The sequence below is a fragment of the Narcine bancroftii genome, chromosome 7 (genome assembly GCF_036971445.1).
Source record: "Narcine bancroftii isolate sNarBan1 chromosome 7, sNarBan1.hap1, whole genome shotgun sequence".
Taxonomy (NCBI): domain Eukaryota; kingdom Metazoa; phylum Chordata; class Chondrichthyes; order Torpediniformes; family Narcinidae; genus Narcine; species Narcine bancroftii.
The window spans coordinates 190,454,905-190,477,299 of record NC_091475.1 but is presented as its reverse complement, the minus strand read 5'-3'; the positions used below and the strand labels follow the sequence as shown (position 1 = coordinate 190,477,299).

The 22,395-nt window shown below is 42.2% G+C and overlaps 1 protein-coding gene across 8 annotated transcripts in view; it reads right to left on the bottom strand.

The window, feature by feature from the left end:
• LOC138739525 (F-BAR and double SH3 domains protein 2-like) overlaps positions 1–22,389 on the bottom strand; it is a 272,286-nt gene extending 249,897 nt beyond the window's left edge. For 3 of the 8 annotated variants that reach the window (XM_069891780.1, XM_069891784.1, XM_069891787.1), the window contains exons 1-2: positions 22,313–22,389; positions 19,034–19,131 (exon numbers count right to left, since the gene is read on the bottom strand). In XM_069891780.1, the coding sequence (XP_069747881.1) occupies positions 19,034–19,131; positions 22,313–22,333 (119 nt within the window). In that variant the 5' untranslated portion in view covers positions 22,334–22,389. Of the gene's footprint in view, positions 1–19,033; positions 19,132–19,776; positions 19,916–22,312 lie in introns of those variants that run through there. The other 5 variants (XM_069891785.1, XM_069891786.1, XM_069891779.1 and 2 more) reach the window with 4 other exon arrangements.
• Between the last annotated feature and the right edge of the window lie 6 nt (positions 22,390–22,395).

Here is a 22,395-nt window from a genome sequence, read left to right as displayed (position 1 = left end):
ACAGTATTTATAAATTATACACGCTAGTGCTCCCAATTTTCCCATGCTGTTTAAATGTTTTTTAAATTTATTTAATTATTTGCATCATTACAGAAAAAAAACAAATGAACATTAATCAGATATCCATATCCAATGATACAAAAAATACTTTTCTATTTTTTTCTCAACCCCCCCAACCAAAAAGAAACACCTACCATTTAATATACAGTAATATTAGCATGTACAATCATTAATTATTATTAAAATTACCGATTAAGATGAGTGGATAAGATAGAAGAGGTGGATGGAAAATTATTCATAAAATCCATATATGGTTTCCAAATACTATTTAAAAATTTCAACTCGATTCCTTAAACTATAAGTAATTTTTTTCCCCAAAGATGTACAATTTTGCATCTCACTTTACCATCTAGTTAATAACACTTCCTTAGCATCTTTCCATATCGCTATACAGTTCCTATTGCCATATTTGTACTTAAATTTTTTTCTTGATATTTATCCAATTTTATATCCTTTTCATAAATATCTCCAAGTAAAAATATTCTTGGATCCTTTCTTATCTTTATCTTCATAATTTGTCCTAATAATAAACTCAGTTCATTTCAAAGCCCTTCCACATTTTCACAAGACCATACTGAATGCAAAAAAAGTCCCTATTTCTTTTGCACATCGAAAATACTTATTTGATTGATTGGAATAAAGTCCATTTGATATCGAATACTGTATTCTTTACACTTTTATAACATAATTTTGACAAAATCTCTATATTTAAATCTTTCTCCCCTCGGATTTTTGATTTATATAAATCTTTTTTCTTTAGTCTCTTGTAATTTTATATACATATTAGTCATACATTTCTTAACAACAAATGTAACTGTTATTATATCTTCAAATTGACTTTGTTTAGGGAGTCTCAAATCTGCTCCCAGTCTTTTTTCCAAATACATTTTTAATTGATAATATGCAAAAATTGTATTAGGTATATTGTATTTATCTTTTAATTGATCAAAGTTAAGAAAAAAAGATCCTAAGAAACAATCTTTTATTTTCTGTAAACTTTTATTATACCAATTATCAAATAAAGGATTATTCAAAGTTAAAGGAAAAAGTTGATTTTGTTTTAACAACATTTTTGGTAATTGATAACTTTTAATTCCTCTCTCAATACGAATTCTATTCCATATGTTTAACTTGTGCTTCAATACTGAGAAATCAACTCACTATTCCATTTATACAAAATTTACTCTGAAAGAGTTTCACCAATTTTATTCATTTCTATTTCAACCCAAGTTGATAACAGGAAGACAAAAACCTCATTTGAACTGCTTTAAAATAATTCTCAAAATTTGATAGTCTAAGTCCACCCTGATCAAATTTCCACATTAATTTTTTCTAAACCAATTCTTGACATCTTACCTTTCTAAAGAAACTCACGTATTATTTTATTCAAATGTTGAAAAAAGAATTATAGTACATGAATGGACAATGATTGAAACAAATATTGCATTATTGGAAAAATATTTTTTTTAATACAAATCACTTGTCCTTTTAATGTTATTGGTAAATCTTTTCATTTTTTCAAATCCTCTTCCAATTTTTTAAACGATGGTAAGTAATTTAACAAACAAATTATTTATATTTCTATTAATTTCTAAATATTTAATTGCTTCATTTTGTCATTTAAATTTTGTCAATTTTTTACATCAAGAGTAATCCATATCCACCATGAGCGTTACTTCACTTTTATGAATATTAACTTTATAAAATGATACTAACCCATATTCTTTTAATCTCTCATTCAACGTATTTAAAGATATTTCTGGTCTCATTAAATATTAAACATCATCAGCAAATAAACTAATTTTATGTTCCTTATTACGCTGTTTAAAAATTGTCCACTATTGCTATTTATTTCCTCCCTCTCTCTCTCTCCTCTGTGCCTTTCTCATGGCAAAGTTTATACCTTTATTTTAATTTTTTCTTCTTTCACATTCCTGCACTCACTCAAAAACTTGGGTCATTTCAATTCCACAATGCAATTACCCCTTTCACATTTGCCTGATTGTAACGCCACGTCAGATGTCACGTCTGCAGACGTCACGGATTGTACTAGGGGTCGAGGCTGAGAATCCCTGGCATAAGATAACATCATCTGACACCGGCGTTGAGTTGATTTTGCTTTCACATTAGACATTTTAAAGGCCAATTAGCAATTAATTCCTGGGATCACTTGCAAGTGTGAAGGGGGCTAATGTGTGCTCCATTGAAGCAGCTCCCTTTGTTCACAAGAGATAAGCCTTTAATTATAACATTTTCTCATGTATTTATCTCTGACCATTTGAAAATATTGTGCAAAACGCATACAGGTGTATCACATTTCTAATTAGAATCTCAATCAATAGGAAAGGGAATAACAAATCTTTGCCCTTAAGCCAATTCATAAAAATAAATATATCTGAAATTATTTAACAATTTTCTATCAATTCAACATTGTTTCAATATGCTCCTGGTTTTTAAAAAAAATCTATTTGCCCACTGGACAAAGGCATATCAATGGGCTGATGTATTAATTAACATTTAATAATACACCTTTTGTCACTGGGAAAAGCATGGCAGAAAAATCAGAGAGGAAATAGGGGGTACAGCTTGCTTTAAGCCCAGCAATTCATTTTCTTGAACCGGAATAAACACCAAACTCCAAATTACTCCTCCACAGACAGACCACTTAGACCATAAATTTGGCAATTACAACCACCTGCTTCAAGGCACACCAGTTGACCTGTGACCTGTGGTGATTTCAACCTCAGTTCAGAAAGAGCCATTCTTGAAATTCCCCACATCCTCTTAAAGCAGCAAGTGCATGTTCACTGTATCTGCATTTTCAAAAAGCAGAATAAGGATTAAACTCCTGCAACATACCTTCCTTCAATCACCAAGAATAAAGCTGTATTTCTTTCTTTTTCCATTTTTTTTTAGGGGTGGGGGTTAGGAGGGTGAATTGAGGGGAATGGGAGATATTACCACATGTAATAATTTTTTTAAAATAGTTTTCAATTGAATGTAATTATATCGTGGTTTAATATTTATAAATAAAGTATTTTAAAAAAGAATAAAGCTGTATTCAGAAATTTCCCCAATATCAAATCTATTAATAGAATCTCTGTTAATGAAGGAACCTATGCCAGATTACAACAAATTTGGAAAATATCCATGCTTTGGAGTGACAAGTAGCAGAAAACATTTGCCACTTATGGCAAGTTACAATCTTAAGCTCTCACTTACTGGCAAATGTCCAGTTACTGGAGAATAAAAGGCTGCTTGATCAGAGGCGGGCAAGGCTGCTTGATCAGAGGCGGGCAAGGCTGCTTGATCAGAGGCGGGCAAGGCTGCTTGATCAGAGGCGGGCAAGGCTGCTTGATCAGAGGCGGGCAAGGCTGCTTGATCAGAGGCGGGCAAGGCTGCTTGATCAGAGGCGGGCAAGGCTGCTTGATCAGAGGCGGGCAAGGCTGCTTGATCAGAGGCGGGCAAGGCTGCTTGATCAGAGGCGGGCAAGGCTGCTTGATCAGAGGCGGGCAAGGCTGCTTGATCAGAGGCGGGCAAGGCTGCTTGATCAGAGGCGGGCAAGGCTGCTTGATCAGAGGCGGGCAAGGCTGCTTGATCAGAGGCGGGCAAGGCTGCTTGATCAGAGGCGGGCAAGGCTGCTTGATCAGAGGCGGGCAAGGCTGCTTGATCAGAGGCGGGCAAGGCTGCTTGATCAGAGGCGGGCAAGGCTGCTTGATCAGAGGCGGGCAAGGCTGCTTGATCAGAGGCGGGCAAGGCTGCTTGATCAGAGGCGGGCAAGGCTGCTTGATCAGAGGCGGGCAAGGCTGCTTGATCAGAGGCGGGCAAGGCTGCTTGATCAGAGGCGGGCAAGGCTGCTTGATCAGAGGCGGGCAAGGCTGCTTGATCAGAGGCGGGCAAGGCTGCTTGATCAGAGGCGGGCAAGGCTGCTTGATCAGAGGCGGGCAAGGCTGCTTGATCAGAGGCGGGCAAGGCTGCTTGATCAGAGGCGGGCAAGGCTGCTTGATAGGTGATCAGAGGCGGGCAAGGCTGCTTGATAGGTGATCAGAGGTGGGCAAGGCTGCTTGATAGGTGATCAGAGGTGGGTAAGGCAAATCACAGTTGTATGTTGCTCCAAGACATGGCTAACAGAACACACACGAGACATTGCTATCCAACCAGACTGTTTCACCATTAATAGATTGGATCGGAACTTGAATTCTTGAAAAGGGAATGGGGACGGTGTGTGCTTTTTCATTAATACTGGGTGGTGCATGGACATTGGGTTATGTCGACCTCCTGCTCTACTGCCTTCGAGCAAACCTCAATTTAATGTTGACCCTTCTATCTATGCCGAGTACTCATCAGCGATTCTCAGAATTTATATCACTCCCAATGCCAATTACAAGCCTGCACATGCAGAGCAGCATGATGTAGTCAGTAAACAAGAGAGGGACCAGCACGACGCACTACAAACCTTAGTAACTTTATCAGGCCTGCATCAAGAAAACCCTGCCCAACTACAGCCAGCATGTAACCTGCTGAACCATAGGTCCCAACATATTCGATCACTGCTTTATCAAGATAAGGAAAGCCAACTGCTCTTTCCCGTGACCACAATTTGGCAAGTCGGATCACCTGGATGTGCTCCTTCTGCCTTCAGCTAGAAGGCAGACACAGGAAGCTGAAGAACGATTACAGGACCTCTCAGAGAGAAGATTTGGTGCTGCTCAATGACTCAGCTGAGGATCTGAATGGTTACACCAATGCTGTCACAGACTTTATCAAAATAGCTGTGGATGAGTGTGTCCCCAACAAATCATTCTGTTTTCCCTAACCAGAAACCCTGGATGAAAAATAAAACCTGATACCTGCTGAGACCCAGATCACAGGCATTTAAGTTGAGAGATCCAGATCAATATAGAAGGAGCAGGTATGACCTGAAAAAAGCCATCTCCCAGACGAAGTGGAGATTCCAAATGAAAATGGAAACAACAAAGGACACCTGACAGCTGTGGCAGGGACTAAATGCCATAACCTGTTTTCAAAACCAAATCCAGTGAAGTAGCAAACGGCAAATATTTGCTCCCAGAGGAATTCTATCTTCTATGCCTGATTTGACGACAGTAACAGTGAAGAACCACCCCTCCGTACCCTCACGGCCCTGGATGATCCTATCATGTCTCTATCCAAGGATGACGTAGGTGCTGTCATCAGGAGAGTGAATCCAAGGAAAGCATCCTGCCCAGACAGAGTACCTACCCAAGTATTAAAAATCTGTGCTGGCCAACTTACCAATGTATTCACTGACAACTTTCATAAACTATTACTGGTGATAATTTTCAATAATAGTTATTTTTTAAAAATATTTTAGGAAAAAGTTAAACAAATTAATTTTCTTGAAAAAGGTTGGTTTTATTGTGGAAAAATCCAGTCTGACTAATTTGATTGAATTTTTCATGAAGGTATATTTTTGATACGAGGCCTGAAAGAAACAACAACATTTGCCGATTGAATCAAAATAGACATTTAATTCTTCAAAGGACTAATATTATAAGGATATTAAAGCAAATTAGCTTAAAAACTGGCAGGGGTAGAATTTAGTGATATATTTTGCTGAAATAATTGTAACAGTATGAATTCCCTTAATAAGATACCACATTCAAAAATGGTCCAAATAGTTGAGGCCCATGAAATCCATAATTAGTTATCAAATTGGATCGAAAACTGGCTTGGAAATAAGGGAAGGAAGATGGTGGAGGATTATTTTTGTGATTCAAAACATGTGGTCAGTGGTAATACAACAGGGGTCAATGTGAGACCCTTACTATTTGTTGTCAACGTTAACTGTTTGGAATATGAACAAAGGAGCAAGTTTGCAGATGATAAAAATTGGTGTTGCTGTTGATACTGAGGAAAGTAGTCTGAAGCACAGAATAAAACTGATATGCGAGCAATATGGACAGATAATAGCAGATGGAACTTAATCTTGCGGTACATAAGTGCTGGACAAACTCAGCAGGTTACACAGCATCCATAGGAAGCAAAAAGGTAACCAATGTTTTGGGTCTGAGACCTTTGTCAGGAATGGGGAAAAACAGGTAGACACATGAATGAAAAGATTGGGGGAGGGTGAGTAAGAGGAGAGGAAGGGGGATGGGGAGGAGCACATGCTAAGAGATAAGAAATAAAGATGCATGCATGTTAGAGGGTAGAGAGAAAGCTGGGAAGCAATAAGGGAAGAGCCAGAGGGCTAAGAAGGGTAGCTCAGAAATGAAAGGGCAGGGTAGTGGATGGAAAGGTGTCAGAGGGGTGGGGAAAGAGAGACCATGGGAGGAGGAGTGGGGAAGCAGTTAACAGTTATTAATGCCGTTTGGTTGGAGACTGCCAAAACACAATACAAGGAGCTGTTCTTCTAATTTGCAGGTGGCCTTAAATGGGCAGTACACAATGACATGGACAGACATGTTGGTGTAGCAATGGTTTCTGGCAACACTAAGAAGCCTCAGTCATGCATCACAAGCAGGAAAGCTTGAAGTATCCGGAACCAAGGGACTTTTGCGTACAAGTCCAAGTATTCCAGAAGATGGCAACACCACTTGACAAGGAGATTAAGGTAACATATGGGACATATGCTTTCATTAGCTGGGGCACAGAATACAGAAATAGGTCATTATGGTGCAGCACTATAAAAATGGGCAACTTCAAGCCGAATTACTGCGAGCAGTTATGGTTGCAATTACTCTGTGGAAGGTATAGGACATCACCTCGGATGGAAAATTTACTAATGTTCTTATTCTAATAAAGTGGAAGAGGCAATGGTTAGGAATTGAATATTTTCATTTTGTAAAAAATAAAAATCAATATACATTCAGGAAATGCAGTGATATTGCCATAGAGATGCTTGCAAAGAAATTGAAGTATTATTCAATTCTCATACTATTTAGAACCATAGAACATTACAGCACAGAAACAGGCCCCTTGGGCCCTTCTAATCCGTGTCAAACTTTTTTTTGTCTACTCCCACTGTCCTGCACCCAGTCCATAGCTCTCCTTACCTCTCCCATCCATGTACCTGTCCAAATGCTTTTTATATTTTAAAATTGAGCCCACTATCACTTCAGCTGGCAGCTCAATCCACACTCACACCATTCTGTGGTTCCCCCTCATGTTCTCTGGTTATATTTCCCCTACCCTCGACATTTACTGTCTATCCCCCTCTATGGTAAATACCTCTATCAAATCTCCCCTCATTCTTCTACACTCCAGGGATTAAAGTCCTAAGCTGTTTAATCTTTCCCTGTAACTCAGTTCCTGAAGTCCAGGCAACATCCTAGTAAATCTTCTCTGCGCTCTTTCTATCTTATTGATATCTTTCCTGTAGTTAGGTAACCAAAACTGTACACAATACTCCAAATTTGGTCTCACCAATGTCTTATACAACTTTATCATAACATCCCAACTCCTATACTCAATGCTTTGATTTATGAAGGCCATTATGCCAAAAATTCTTTTTACAACCCTATCTACCTGTGATACCACTTTCAGGGAATTGCATATCTGTATTCCCAGATCTCCTGCTCCACCACCACCCTCAGTCCCCTACCATTTACTATTTACTTTGGTTTGTCCTTCCAAAGTGCAAACTCTTCACACTTGCCTGCATTAAATTTCATCTGCCATTTTTCCAGCTGGTCTAGATCCCTCTGCAAGCTTTGAAAATCTTCTTTGCTGTCCACAACACCTCCAATCTTAGTGTCATCTGCAAACTTGCTGATCCAGTTTACCACATTATCATCCAGATCATTGATGTAGAGGAAAAAGAACAATGGTCACAGCACCAATTTTATTGAACCACACCACTAGTCGCAGGCCTCCAGTCTGAGAAGCAATCATCCACCACTACTCTCTGGCTTCTCCCATCCAGCCATTTTTGAATCCAGTTCACTATTTCACTATGATTAACTTTCTGACTAACCTCCCATATGGGATCTTGTCAAAAGCCTTTCTAACATCCATGTAGACAACATCCACAGCCTTTGATAACCCACAACCTACCACGCACAAAGTCATATTGACTATCCCCAATCAGTTCATGGCTATCCAAATAATTGAATATATGATCTCTTAGAACACACAATAATTTACCTACTACCGACATCAGCTTCAGTGGCCTACAATTTCCAGGGTTACTTTTCGATCCTTTTTTAAACAACGTGAGCTACCCTCCAATCCTCTGGCACCACGTCCCAGAGCCCCTGCAATTTCTACACTAGCCTCCCTCATGGTCCGAAGGAATATTTTATCAGGCTCTGGGGATTTATCCACCCTTATTTGCAAGCACTTCCTCCTCTTTAATCTGTATAGGTTCCATGACCTCACTTTGTTTTTCTTACTTTCCACAACTCTGTGCCCTTTTCCTAAGTGAATACTGATTTTAAAATATTTAACAGCTCCCCCATCTCTTTTGGCTCCATACAAAGCTGACCACTCTGATCTTCAAGGGGACCAATTATCTTCCTTATTATCCTTTTGCTCTTAATAAACCTGTAGAAACACTTAGGATTTTCTTTAACATTGTCTGCCAAAGCAACTTAATTTCTTCTTTTAGCCTTCCTGATTTCTTTCGAGGCTTTTCTTGCATTTTTTTTTAATTCCTTTTTTTTCAAATTACCTCATTTGACACCTCTCTCTTATTCTGAACTAGATCCTTAATATCCTTCAAAACCCAATGTTCCCTATGCCTGCTAACCTTGCCTTTGATCCAGACAAGAACATTAAAAACTCTGTACCCTCAAAATTTCACCTTTGATCATCACGGAACTAAAACTGTTCTCTGAAGTGGACTGAGGTGCTGTCAAACATATTGCATTAAAAATACTGTGCATTGAAATACAAAACCCATGTTGTAGTCTCAACGTGTACATTTGAATTAAATAAACATTAAGCAATAAAAATGAGACGAGATACAGCAAAAAAAGTGATGCCATTGTAAACATCAAAAATGGGATAATAATAATAATGATTTACAATGTGGGTTAAGAAATACATCAAACATACAAGTTATTTCTTTTCCACATGTTAAAACATGGATAGGAATCACAGGCATGCAGGTCTTCTACTATAAAATGGGCAAAAACTAGAGTTTTCGCCTCAGCTGATACTATAACCAGCATTGTATTCCTTTTTTTCCCTCCCCTTCATGTTAATCAGACCAATTTTGTTGGAACAGCAGGCACTTGAGCAACAGGACTTATGCCTGGGTGGGCCAAAGACTTCCAACAATCTGCCAAAGTTGTCAATTTTTTTCCCCCAATGCTTCCAAATTTCCCTGACATTCAGAAACATTTCAAAGCTGTAAAAATGTAATAACCAAAGAAAACTAAAATTATTAAGTCATAATTTAATTATCATGAAGCAAGGTTTTCTCTGGAGAAAAGAAGGATGAGAAGTAACATAAGATTGAGAGGCATAGAAAAGGTAGACAGCCAGCATCTTTTTCCCAGGGCAACAGTAGTAATTACCAAAGGACATCAGAGGGGAGCGAGAGAGAGTAGTGGGTGCCTGGAATGCATTGATGTGGTAGTGGTGGAGGTTGGTACAATAAGGACATTTAAAAGACTCTTAGGCACATGGATGAAAGAAATAGAAGGTTTTGGGGTGTGAGGGAGGGAAGGTTTAGATTGTTGAATAAGTTTATATAGGTTGGCATAGCATAGTGGGGCCAAGTGCCCCACAGTACAAGCACTGTGCTGTAATGTTCTACATTCAATGCTTCTTGGTCCTCCAAAATATTCCATGTGGAATTTAAACTGGAGGTGGGGAAGGGTGTCTGTAAGGAGATTTTTGAAGAAGAGTGGTCTTAAATTTAATTAGGCTGTATGGTAGGGCGAAGATTATTCCATGCTTTAATTGTGCGGGGTAGAATAAATTACTGTCTTAAAAGATGGCACTACAAATTGGAGTCAGTGTAGAATTGATAGTCTACATCGAGCTAGCAGTTTAGCATTTTGTTAAAAAAAAACAGGACAGGCAGTGTGCTTCACGTCTGTCTTTGAGCCCAAGAGCTTTGTAACACTCCTTTCTCTTACATATGCATTTATCTAATCAGGCCGTCGCTGGAATCATTCAATGGTGTTTTTATTTGTGTATGGGTCCCATGCAGCTACTGCGTATTCCAAAAGTGGAATGACAAGGGTAAGGTACAACTTTACCTTGACAGAAGTTGAACAGTGATGGAAGTTGCATCTTAGAAAATTTAGGACTCCTGCTGTCTTCACTGTTATACAATGCATCTGATCATTTCAACGCATGTCATTCTGGATTTTAATGCCAAGGTATTTGGCTTCATTCAAGGATTTTGTATGATGTTCTGGCAGTTTTCTCTTCCCGGTGACATGCATGGTTTTGCAATTGAAAGGACTGAACTGCATGCCCCATTTTTGTGACCATTCCACCATGGTATCAAGATCTTTTTGGAGTGCATCCTTGTCGTCAGCTGACTTAATTGGACGGTATACCAAATAGTCATCCATGAATAGTCTAGTGGTGCTTTTGACTTTTCCGTGATGGTCACTAGAGTAAAAACAAATGTGAACCTAACACTGTGCCATGGATGATGTACCACTTAACAATGGACGCCATTCAGAGCTTTTTCCATTCACGCACACCCACTCAAAACGTTTTGTCAAGAAACTGGAATCCATCTTTTAGTGTTGGATTGAATATCGTAGTAGTCGAGCTTCTTAAGTAATCTTTGGTGGGGAATGACATTGAATGCTTTAAACATGGAATAAATTGGGAACTTCCTATGATTGAAAGGTAGGTAGCCAATTGACATGAAAGTAGTGTATTTTCTCCTGTAAAATTTATACTTTATAAATAAGATATTATAAAGTTGCAGTGCAGGAAGTGGAATATGCATCCTGTAGCATGAAGTCATAAACGCTTTGAATTACCTACTCAATGATGTATACTCCAGTGCAGCAGCTTGAATTTTGATTTCAGAGCTGAATCAGAGTTCATACTCCAGTTTCCGTGTATGTAGGTGGAGAGGAAATAAATTATCGCTTGGCAGACCAAAAATAGGTGGACACTGCGAGGGTCCATCAAGTTCACCTTCTTCACAGATTTTCCCTTTTGGATATTTGGAAAGGATGATAATTCTTTGGAGTAGCACAGAGCACACAATACTTTGCTGGTTGGGTGAGGAAGAAGGGAGTCAGGTTCAGATGATCAGTTTAACCTACCAAAATGCAATTATCTCAAACTTGTCAGAGTTAAATTCTTGGCCCTCTTTCACAGTTCATCTAGAATCTGCTGCGATCTTCGATAACTTTCTTCATTGTCCACTGTACCATCAACTGGTGTCATCTACAAACATACTAATCAGATTAATTTCATGGTCATCTAAAATCGCAATAGGTGACAAACGACAGTGCACACTATTGGCAACACACCTCCAATCGGAATTACCCTCTCCCACTACCACCCTCTACCTCAAACTATCAAGCCAATTTAGTATCAAATTAGCCACCTGACCCTGGACCCAGTGCAAAAAGATCTTCCAGACTAACCTACCAGTCAGGACCTTGTAAAAAGGCCTTGATAATGTCTATGTAGGCAACATCTAGCATAATGCCCTCAATCTTCTTGGTCACCTCTTCAAAATACACAATCAACTTTGTGAGACATGATTTCTCATGCAGAGAGCAATGCTGATTGCCCCTAATCAGTCCTTAACTTTCCAAATCAGATGGTACTGGTCTTAGAATGCCCTTTAGTAACTTATCTACAACTAACATTAAGACTCTTCACACATGTCAAAGGTGTACTAAGATAAGAAAGAATGGTACGAAGGATATACTATTTGTGGCCAAGTAAGTTATTGATGACATGGATGTGACTTCAGAATGAAATACCTCTTTGCCATGCCAGGATCAAAATATTACTGAATAGCTGCAGAATATTCTAACTAAACGAAGTGCAGGGGGTAAGTGAATAGACAGTTCATACCCTTCTTGCACAAGTAGTAAGAGAAAGAAAGCCCTTCAGGCTTAGTTAGAATGGGTGCAGCCCTTTCATGAGAATGGTACAAGGAGAGATTGGATACGCTGGACTAATGGAGCTACAAAAGAATTTAAAGCAGGATCTCCAATTATAATTATCCCCAGAATCTGCTTCTGCCACTTGCTAATATTACAGAAATAGGAAGATAGGGCAAATGAATGCATGTTGAAGAGATGTACAAGAGGGAGCACATTTATCAGGAAGGGAGAACTTCAAGTCAGACAGGGTGAATATCAACAGGAATGGAACAAATATTCTTATGGAGGGGGATGGAAAGCAATTTTTCTGGACCTATGAAAGTTTAAAATAGTTGAGCAAGGGTACAAATACTTCATGGTAGAATTGGAAAGGAGAATAGTTGAACTGTTAGCATATTTAAGACGGCCTGAAATTTTGCAAATGTAAACAGAAAGGAAAGGAGATGGGGCAAGTCTAATGTTACAGGATGAAGAATGAAATTTACTCAGAAGCACAAAATGTGGAATCATTTTGGATATAAACAGTGAAGGAAAAATTTATGATGGGAATGATATTTGGGCCTCTTAACAATAACTATATTGTCAGAAACTGCATAAATCAAGAAATAATGGGAAAATGTAAGAAAGGTCTTTTAAAAGATAAAATTGGACACGTCGCCCGCCTCTCAAGACTAAATCTATATCTTATAGTTTTCGATTCACCTACCCTGGGGAAAAAGACCATGACTACTTAATCTTTGCCCATGACTTTATATACCTCTATAAAGTTCATCATCAGCCTCCTTCATTCCAGGGAAACCAGTCCAGCCTATCCAATCTCTCCTTGTACCATTCTCATGAGAGAGCTGCACCCATTCTAACTAAGTGGAATCTTTCCTGGGGGTGGGTAGTCAAACCTGCACACAATATTCCATGTGTGGTTTTACCAACATTTTGTACAGTTGTAACAAGATGTTCCAGCTCCTGTCCTCAATGACCTGACCAAATCATGCCAAACATCATTTTCCATTTGTGATGAACTTTCATGGATTTTTCACTGTCTCTCTCTAGGACTAAACCGGTTTTCCTCTAGTCTGAGAGAAATTCCAACTGCAAATCTTTAGCCCTCTTTCCAAGTTCATCTAGATCCTGTTGTAACCTCAGAAAATCTTCTTCAATGTCCACTATATCAGCAATTTTGGCATAATCCATAAACTTACTAACCATATGAATTACATTGTCACACCAATGGACTGCAACAAAAGTGGACCTAACACTGACCCTTGTGACACACTACTGATCACAGGTTTCCTATTGGAATGACAAACCTCCATTATCACCCTGACTCCTATAGTCAAACCAATTCAGTATCCAATTAGCCTGCTCACCTTGGATCCCATGCAATCTGATGTTCTCACCTTGTGAAAGTCAAAATACAACATCCAGCAGCTTGCTCTCAATCTTCTTGGTCATCTCCAACAAACTCAATCAAATCTGTGAGATGCAATTTCCCATGTACAGAGCAATACTGGTTATCCCAAATGCAGATGAACCCTGACTCAGAATCTTCTCCAGTCATGTAACCACATCTTAAGATATATACATCTCAAAGGTATATTCCAACAAGAAAACCACCAAAAATTCATCTAACCAAGAAAATTAATGATGGCATCAAAATGGAAAAGGGAACATATACTATTGTGATAATGGTAAGACAGAGCATTGGGAAATATTTTAAGCAAGTGATAATAATAAAGGACAAAAATAAAGAGAAATTAAGCAAATACAAAAAAATCCCAATTAAAACTTTTTTCAGTTAAACAAGTTAAGCATTGGTTCCTTTGAAGACAAGACTTTAGAATAATAGGAAATAGAAGCAACAAAACTATTAATTATTCTTTTGCTCAAACTTCATGGTTTACACACAAACATCTAATAATAAGAGATGACATTGGACAAAATTAAAAAAAAATGTTTGCTTCCTGAAAAAAACTTTGGGGATTATGATAAGACAACTTCAAGCTGAACACAAAGATAATTTCAGATTTGCTGTATCACGTTGGAGAAATGTCAACTTTTATTGAATTTAGCATAATGCTGACACGCTGTGTTAGTTCAACTGACCTAAAAATGTTTTGCCACTGATTTTCACATGTACTCAGCATCTAATGCCTCATGTCAGTGTCCAACAATAGTCAGCCAGCATTGATGGACTCCAGCTGCATTGATATTGCTTTTCCATTGTCACAATGTCCTGGTGAAACCTTTCACTGAATGAACCAAAATCAGCAAGGAAGAAGTCCAAGTTCGAATGCAAAAAAGTGACATGTTGTGCTTGATAGTTTTATATGCTTGATATCACAAAAATAGGCGATATCTTTAAAAAAAAAAGGTACATTTTGGGAAGCAAAATCTTTGCTGACCAGGGAAATCAAGGAGTTATCAGGAATGATGAACTTAAAACAAAAAAAAAGGGTTATGGGTCAACAAATCTCCTGGTTCTAATGCCCTGCATCCTAGAATCTTAAAAGAAGCAAAGGCAGAAAATGGGATGGCTCGGCTGTACTCGCTAGATTGTACAGAGGATCAAAAACTGCATCATTCATTAAAGGAGGACAACAAAAAGCAGGAAACTATAGGCCATTTGGACTACAATGGTCATCAGGGAAATGGTGGAATCTATTATTTAAGAGGGAAGAGCAGGATATTTAGAAAATCATTACACAATCAAGAAAAAGCTACAATTTTTCTGAAAGGGAAGTTAAACAGTAGACAAATTTGCTAGCTCTTTCAAAATGTAATAGAGCAAAATCAAAGGACTTCCAGAGGCATTAGACAAGGAGCCACGTCACAACACAACACAATGGTGAGGATATGGTAATATTTTGGCACAATTAATAGAGTGTCTTACAGAGGGGTAGGATAAGTGGGTAATTTTTGAATTAACAATCAGTAAATAATGATGTGTTAGTTGCTAGAGCCTCAACTATTTATAATCCACATCACTGACTTTGATTAAGCAACTAAAAGTTTAAAACAAATTTTCCATATGCTACAAATATAGGTGTGCTAGATAGAAGCAAGAAATCTCTGCTCTGCCCCTTGATGAAACACAGTTGGCAAACAACCAACATCACTCAGCCAGCAAGTTCCAAATGTCTGCATTCACAAAGAATCCCAAAACCTGTATGCATTCAACTGGGGAATGCTGGTACAAGGACCTTCAAAAACAGACATGTAGATAGATATATAAAATTCATATGATTTGAGATACTTTCTTTATAATAGTTCAAAAAAAAAAATCAACATCTGAGAGTAAAATCTCAAAAATAATACGTTTTACAGCAATAGACAGATGTCCAGGATCTGCAGCTTTGAATACAAGGAGGGATTAAGTCAACTCTGCCTGTACTCTCTTGAATTTAGAAGAATGAGAGATAATCTCATTGAAAGACCCCAAGAGTATTCAAAATTGAGATCAGTAATTTTTTTAAAAGTGATAGGGTAATCTGATTTCCAATGAATGCAGGAAAGTGACAACGAGGTAAAGCATTATCCACGATCTTAATGAAGGGTCAAATGACTATGGCTGCCATTTCTTAAATTTGCACAAATTTTAATTACTTAATCTTGAGTCTGAGCGAGTTCATATGAATGTATTTTGACAATTAGTATTTAAATGCACAGTAGCCTTGAATCGCTCTTACTGCTATCCCAAGTGCATTTAAATTATCGGCATGCAACGCTTTCAATAATCATGGAGTTCTATATTCAGAGTATCGAATGAGAGTTCTCCATAAATTTACAGACAAGTGAAAATGAATTATGGCAGTTGCTCTATTTGATAAAAAGTTGTTAAATGATAGAATAGAAATCAAAAGTACTGATTTTCAGGAACGGCTTCGATTTAAAAAAAATAGCCTTTTCTCAAAATATTTAAAAACTATAAAATGATAAATTCCAGGGATTTTTTTTGGTTCATAATTTGTTAAATGGTTTACAGCAAACTTTGTTTTGAATCATCTGAGAGCAAATAAATTAGTGATGCTGTAAACCTAGAAACAGGTATTGCTACAGATACTCAGAATTTCAGGCAACATCTGTGGAGAGATAAACTGGGCTGACATTCCCTTTTTATCAAATTATAAAAAAAAAGCAAGCATGTTTTAAATTACAGAGATCAGAAAGGATGAAGAGAATAAAGGAAATTGATGGGAGATTGAGAATCCAGGTGACATGGGTTTGCTGCTGGTGGGGCACATTTCACAATCATAACTAGTCTCAGTGGTGTGTAAATAGAGGGAGTTGAAAGAGGTAGGAGAAAAAGAACTGCTGGAACTGAAAGTTGTTGTTGCAGGAAACTAAAATCATCAACAGGTCATGACAGAGAAAAATTTTACGGTTAATAATCTTCCATCAAAGGTGGTCAGTTCCGCCAGAAAATTCTGAAATTGTAGTATTTACCATCAGGTCCCTAAAATTTCAGGATGGAAAATCAAATGCTATTCCTCAAATACCAGTACATGATGGACCAAAACAAACAGCATAGAGGCCAAAAATCAGAGGTCTGATTGGAAGCAAGTTAACAAGTGGCAACTGGAAGCTCAGGGCTCAGCAATGAAGTGTCCTACAAAGAAGTCACCCAATCTCAGTTAAATTATAACAGTCCAAAGAAGACCTCTCTGTGGGCACTTAATGCAAAGCACCACATTGGAAGTACAATTGTTGCCTTGTCCACAAGGATTACTTGGAACTTGAATGGTGGGAATGCTAGACTTAAAAGAGCAAGTGCTGTATCTTCTATGGTTGAATTAGAGAAGGGGAGCATGTTAGATGGACAGTGGAAAGGCAAGTTGAGGAAGAAAACACTGAAAAGACATTTGCTGGTGGAATTCTGGAAACTACAATACGGTTTTACATGGAAGTTCGTGTGGAGCAAGGCTGTGAAAGGGGATGTCCATTCTTTCCTGTGGATACTAAGAGGGGCATTGAGATAACAAGTGTAGGAAATAGAGTTGATACCAAAACTTCTGGAGAATGGATAGTGGTGAAGCCACATGTATTAATATAGGACTATTCAGCAGCAGTGGCATGCAAAATTACTGAACTAAAGAAGCTAGAAAAATGGAACAGAGTCCTCTATACTGGAGCAAGGTGGGAGGTGCTGTCTAGCTAGGTATCGCTGAAATTATAATGAACACAGATTGTTATCCTTTCCCAAGATGCAAGATGAGAAATCAGGAAAGAGATGGAGCAATTATGTTTACCTTGCCTCGGGGGGGGGGAGGGGGGGGGGGTGTCAAGATCCTACATTCTAGGTTAATCTGAGGCAAACTGGCAAATTAGATCCAAAACTGGATTGGTAATAGGAGTTAGACGCGGTAGAAGGTGACTTTTCTGATTAGAAGTCTGCGATTAGTGGTGTATCAACAGGATCATGCTCTATACATTAAAGACATGGATGTGAATGCAAGAGATCTGATTAATAAGTTCAGAGATGACGTGAAAACCTGCGGCCTTATGGATAGTGAACACAAGAGTTTTTGGGGAGCAAATCCACAGACTCTTGAAAGTGGTAGCACAGGTAAAGATAGAACATTTGCCTTCATCATGCAAAGAATACAAAAGGAACATCAAGTTACCACTTTATAAAACATTGCTTAGGTGACACCTGGAGTAGGATGTGCAATTCTGGTCACAGTATGATTGAAATAATGTGATCAAACTGGAGGGAGTGCAGAGGAGATTGAACAGGGAGTTGTCTGGATTGGAGCATTTCAGTTATTATAAAATTGGACCATCACCAGTGGGCTGATATCGCCTCCAACCGTGCATCTTGGCGCCTCACAGTTCGGTGGGCAGCAACCTCCTTTGAAGAAGACCGCAGAGCCCACCTCACTGACAAAAGACAAAGGAGGAAAAACCCAACACCCAACCCCAACCCACCAATTTCCCCTTGCAACCGCTGCAACCGTGCCTGCCTGTCCCGCATCGGACTTGTCAGTCACAAACGAGCCTGCAGCAGACGTGGACATACCCCTCCATAAATCTTCGTCCGCGAAGCCAAGCCAAAGAAAGAAAATTGGATAGATTTGTTTTTCTTCGTGTGGAAGAGGCCAAGGGTGATCTGCTAGAGATATACAAAATTATGAGAGGGATACAGAAGGTAAAGAGAGGAATATGGGGGCTATCCAAATCAAGAGGGCAGAAGTAAAAGTTTAGAGGTAAGTTTAGATGGTATACCTCCTTTACCTCCACAGAAACTGTGGTTGGAATCTACGTCATGCTGCGCAGAGCAGAGGAGGAGACAACCACTTAAATCATCATGTCATAGAAGACGATGGACCAAATGCAGATAAATGGGACCAGTATAAATATAATGGTTGGTTGGCAAGGGGCCTATTTCTGTGCTGAACCTCAAGAATTATAGGTTACAGACAAATAGAGTCAGATGTTAAAGACAAATACAAAATAAATTCTCCAGAGGTTGCCAACATTTAGAATCACTGCCCAAGATACATGCAGACGCTCAGGACCCCAGATTAGTTATGATCTCACTGAATGGAAGACAAGTCTCCAGCTGAATAGTCTCCAGCTTCTATTTATTAGCAAAATTTAAAAACAATTCAATGAAGCATCTGAATTACAAAATGCAATAATTTACAAATGACTAAATCCCATTTTTCAAGACAAGGAAGATTGCTGGAAAATCCAACTCAACACCTGCAAATATTCTCAATGTCACTCACTGCAAGTCAACTTTGGTGTGCCCTTAGATGGGAGATAAGCAAGTTCAATATCAGAAATACAAATGCAATTATGAACACGCCTGCCTCGTCCAGGAATTCAGATAACACAATTGCAGAATATTCATTTTGGCTCATCTGTTTCATATCACAACCTGGCGACCTCGAGGAAAAAAAAAATCACTTAAGGACCAACAACCTGCAGCATTTTGGAAATCTTACCTCAAATCTTCCAGTAAATCGCATTCCCCTTGATGCTTTGCCTGAAGTTTCGTCAATTGCTCAGCATGGATATTTTTCAGTTCTTGAGTAACTTTCACCTTGGACAAGAACGCACTTCTTTAACAGATAGCAACCAAAAAAAAACTACTCACCCAACAACCACCGAATCCGTCAACTTCCTGGTGAGAACTTACAAAACAAACAGATAGCATTGCAACATTTAGTACTATTTTATGTCAAAACACAACCGGTGCCCGGGGAGTTGGGGGGTGGGGGGGGAGGGGACCCTATCGCTCGTCAATTTAGTTGCACAAGGTCCTAAACTATTAATGTTAAACATCAGTAGTGAACAATTATAATCACACCACACGGGTCACGACAAAACCAAGTTCGGATAATTCTACTTCGTGACATTTCACTGTTGCGAGAAAGTCCCCGAACTAAAAGATAGTTTTAACATACGCCTTTCCTTGAACGCCCACTCCAAGTGCAAGCATTTTAAAGGGCAGATGTGGACGGATTTTGGACTCGATTTCGACGCTCAAACGATACTTGGCTGAGGAGAGTGCGGTATGTGGGGTGGGTGGAGGGGGGGGGGGGGTGAAATATTCCCAGAGGGGGGAAAAAAATAACCCACTGCTCTGCCTCCATAGAGAAAAACACCCCCTCCATTCACATGTAAATTGCTCACCATCACAGTGAATATCAACCCACCCTCCCCCCCCAAAAAAAACTGAGCCCACATCCAACATATTTGCGTCCCGACAGAAAACATGTTGGTCGAAAGGAATCTCGCGATCCCCTCTCATACACGGGCCCACCGACACTTCTTTCGTGCTGGATTTCAAGCTGTAAATCCGGAGTGTGCTGAACACCGGGGTCGTTTTTCTCTACCTCCCCCGCCACCCCCCATCCCTCCCTCCCTCTCCTCCCCGCTCTACCTCCCCCCTCAATCCTCCATCCCTCTCCTCCCGCTCTACCTCCCCCCAACCCTCCATCCCTCTCCTCCCCGCTCTACCTCCCCCCAACCCTCCCTCTCCTCCCCGCTCTACCTCCCCCAACCCTCCCTCTCCTCCCCGCTCTACCTCCCCAACACTCCCTCTCCTCCCCGCTCAACCTCCCCCAACCCTCCCCTCTCCTCCCCGCTCTACCTCCCCCAACCCTCCCTCTCCTCCCCGCTCTACCTCCCAACCCTCCCTCCCCTCCCCGCTCTACCTCCCCTCCCCGCTCTACCTCCCCAACCCCTCCCTCCCCGCTCTACCTCCCCCAACCCTCCCTCCCCGCTCTACCTCCCCCAACCCTCCCTCCCCGCTCTACCTCCCCCAACCCTCCCTCCCCGCTCTACCTCCCCCAACCCTCCCTCCCCGCTCTACCTCCCCCAACCCCTCCCTCCCCGCTCTAACCTCCCCCAACCCTCCCTCCCCCGCTCTACCTCCCCCAACCCTCCCTCTCCTCGCCGCTCTACCTCCCCCAACCCTCCCTCTCCTCGCCGCTCTACCTCCCCCAACCCTCCCTCTCCTCGCCGCTCTACCTCCCCCAACCCACCCTCCCCGCTCTACCTCCCCCAACCCTCCCTCCCGCTCTACCTCCCCCCAACCCTCCCTCTCCTCCCCGCTCCACCTCCCCCCAACCCTCCCTCTCCTCCCGCTCACCTCCCCCAACCCTCCCTCTCCTCCCCGCTCCACTCCCCCCAACCTCCCTCTCCTCCCGCTCTACCTCCCCAACCCTCCCTCTCCTCCCCGCTCTACCTCCCCCAACCCTCCCCTCTCCCACCCCGCTCTACCTCCCCCCCAACCCTCCCCTCTCCTCCCGCTCTACCTCCCCCCAACCCTCCCTCTCCTCCGCTCTACCTCCCCCCAACCCTCCCAACCCTCCCCGCTCTACCTCCCCCCAACCCTCCCCGCTCTACCTCCCCCAACCCTCCCCGCTCTACCTCCCCCAACCCTCCCCGCTCTACCTCCCCCAACCTCCCCGCTCTACCTCCCCAACCTCCCCGCTACTCTCCCCAACCCTCCCCGCTCTACCTCCCCCCAACCCTCCCCGCTCTACCTCCCCCAACCCTCCCCGCTCTACCTCCCCCAACCCTCCCCGCTCTACCTCCCCCAACCCTCCCCGCTCTACCTCCCCCAACCCTCCCCGCTCTACCTCCCCCAACCCTCCCCGCTCTACCTCCCCCAACCCCTCCCCGCTCTACCTCCCCCAACCCTCCCCCGCTCTACCTCCCCCAACCCCTCCCCGCTCTACCTCCCCCAACCCTCCCCGCTCTACCTCCCCCAACCCTCCCCGCTCTACCTCCCCAACCCTCCCCGCTCTACCTCCCCCAACCTCCCCGCTCTACCTCCCCCAACCCTCCCGCTCTACCCTCCCCCAACCCTCCCCGCTCTACCTCCCACAACCCTCCCCGCTCTACCTCCCCCAACCCTCCCCGCTCTACCTCCCCAACCCTCCCCGCTCTACCTCCCCAATCCTCCCGCTCTACCTCCCCCTCAACCCTCCTCCCCGCTCTACCTCCCCCTCAACCCTCCCTCCCGCTCTACCTCCCCCTCAACCCTCCCTCCCCGCTCTACCTCCCCCCTCAACCCTCCCTCCCCGCTCTACCTCCCCCTCAACCCTCCCTCCCCGCTCTACCTCCCCCCTCAATCCCCTCCCTCTCCTCCCGCTCTACCTCCCCCCAAACCTCCCTCCCCTCCCGCTCTACCTCCCCCCCCAACCCTCCCTCTCCTCCCGCTCTACCTCCCCCCAACCCTCCCCCGCTCTACCTCCCCCAACCCTCCCCGCTCTACCTCCCCCAACCCTCCCCCGCTCTACCTCCCCCAACCCTCCCCGCTCTACCCCTCCCAACCCTCCCCGCCTCTACCTCCCCAACCCTCCCCGCTCTACCTCCCCCCAATCCTCCCCGCTCTACCTCCCCCTCAACCCTCCCTCCCCGCTCTACCCCCCTCAACCCTCCCTCCCGCTCTACCTCCCCTCAACCCTCCTCCCGCTCTACCTCCCCCTCAACCTCCCTCCCCGCTCTACCTCCCCCTCAACCCTCCCTCCCCGCTCTACCTCCCCCCTCAATCCTCCCTCCCTCTCCTCCACGCTCTACCTCCCCCCAAACCTCCCTCCCCTCCCCGCTCTACCTCCCCCCCAACCCTCCCCGCTCCACCTCCCCCCAACCCTCCCTCTCCTCCCGCTCTACCTCCCCCCCAACCCTCCCTCCCCGCTCTACCTCCTCCTCACCGTCCCGCATACGACATTTCTTCACAGCAGCGAGAAAAGATGTCCGGTTTCGCTCACCTTTCTCGGAGGAGGCTGCATGTCGAAGAACTGGCAAGAAGCATCAATCCGACGTTGGCTGCGGAGGGCAAAAGCCGAGGAGA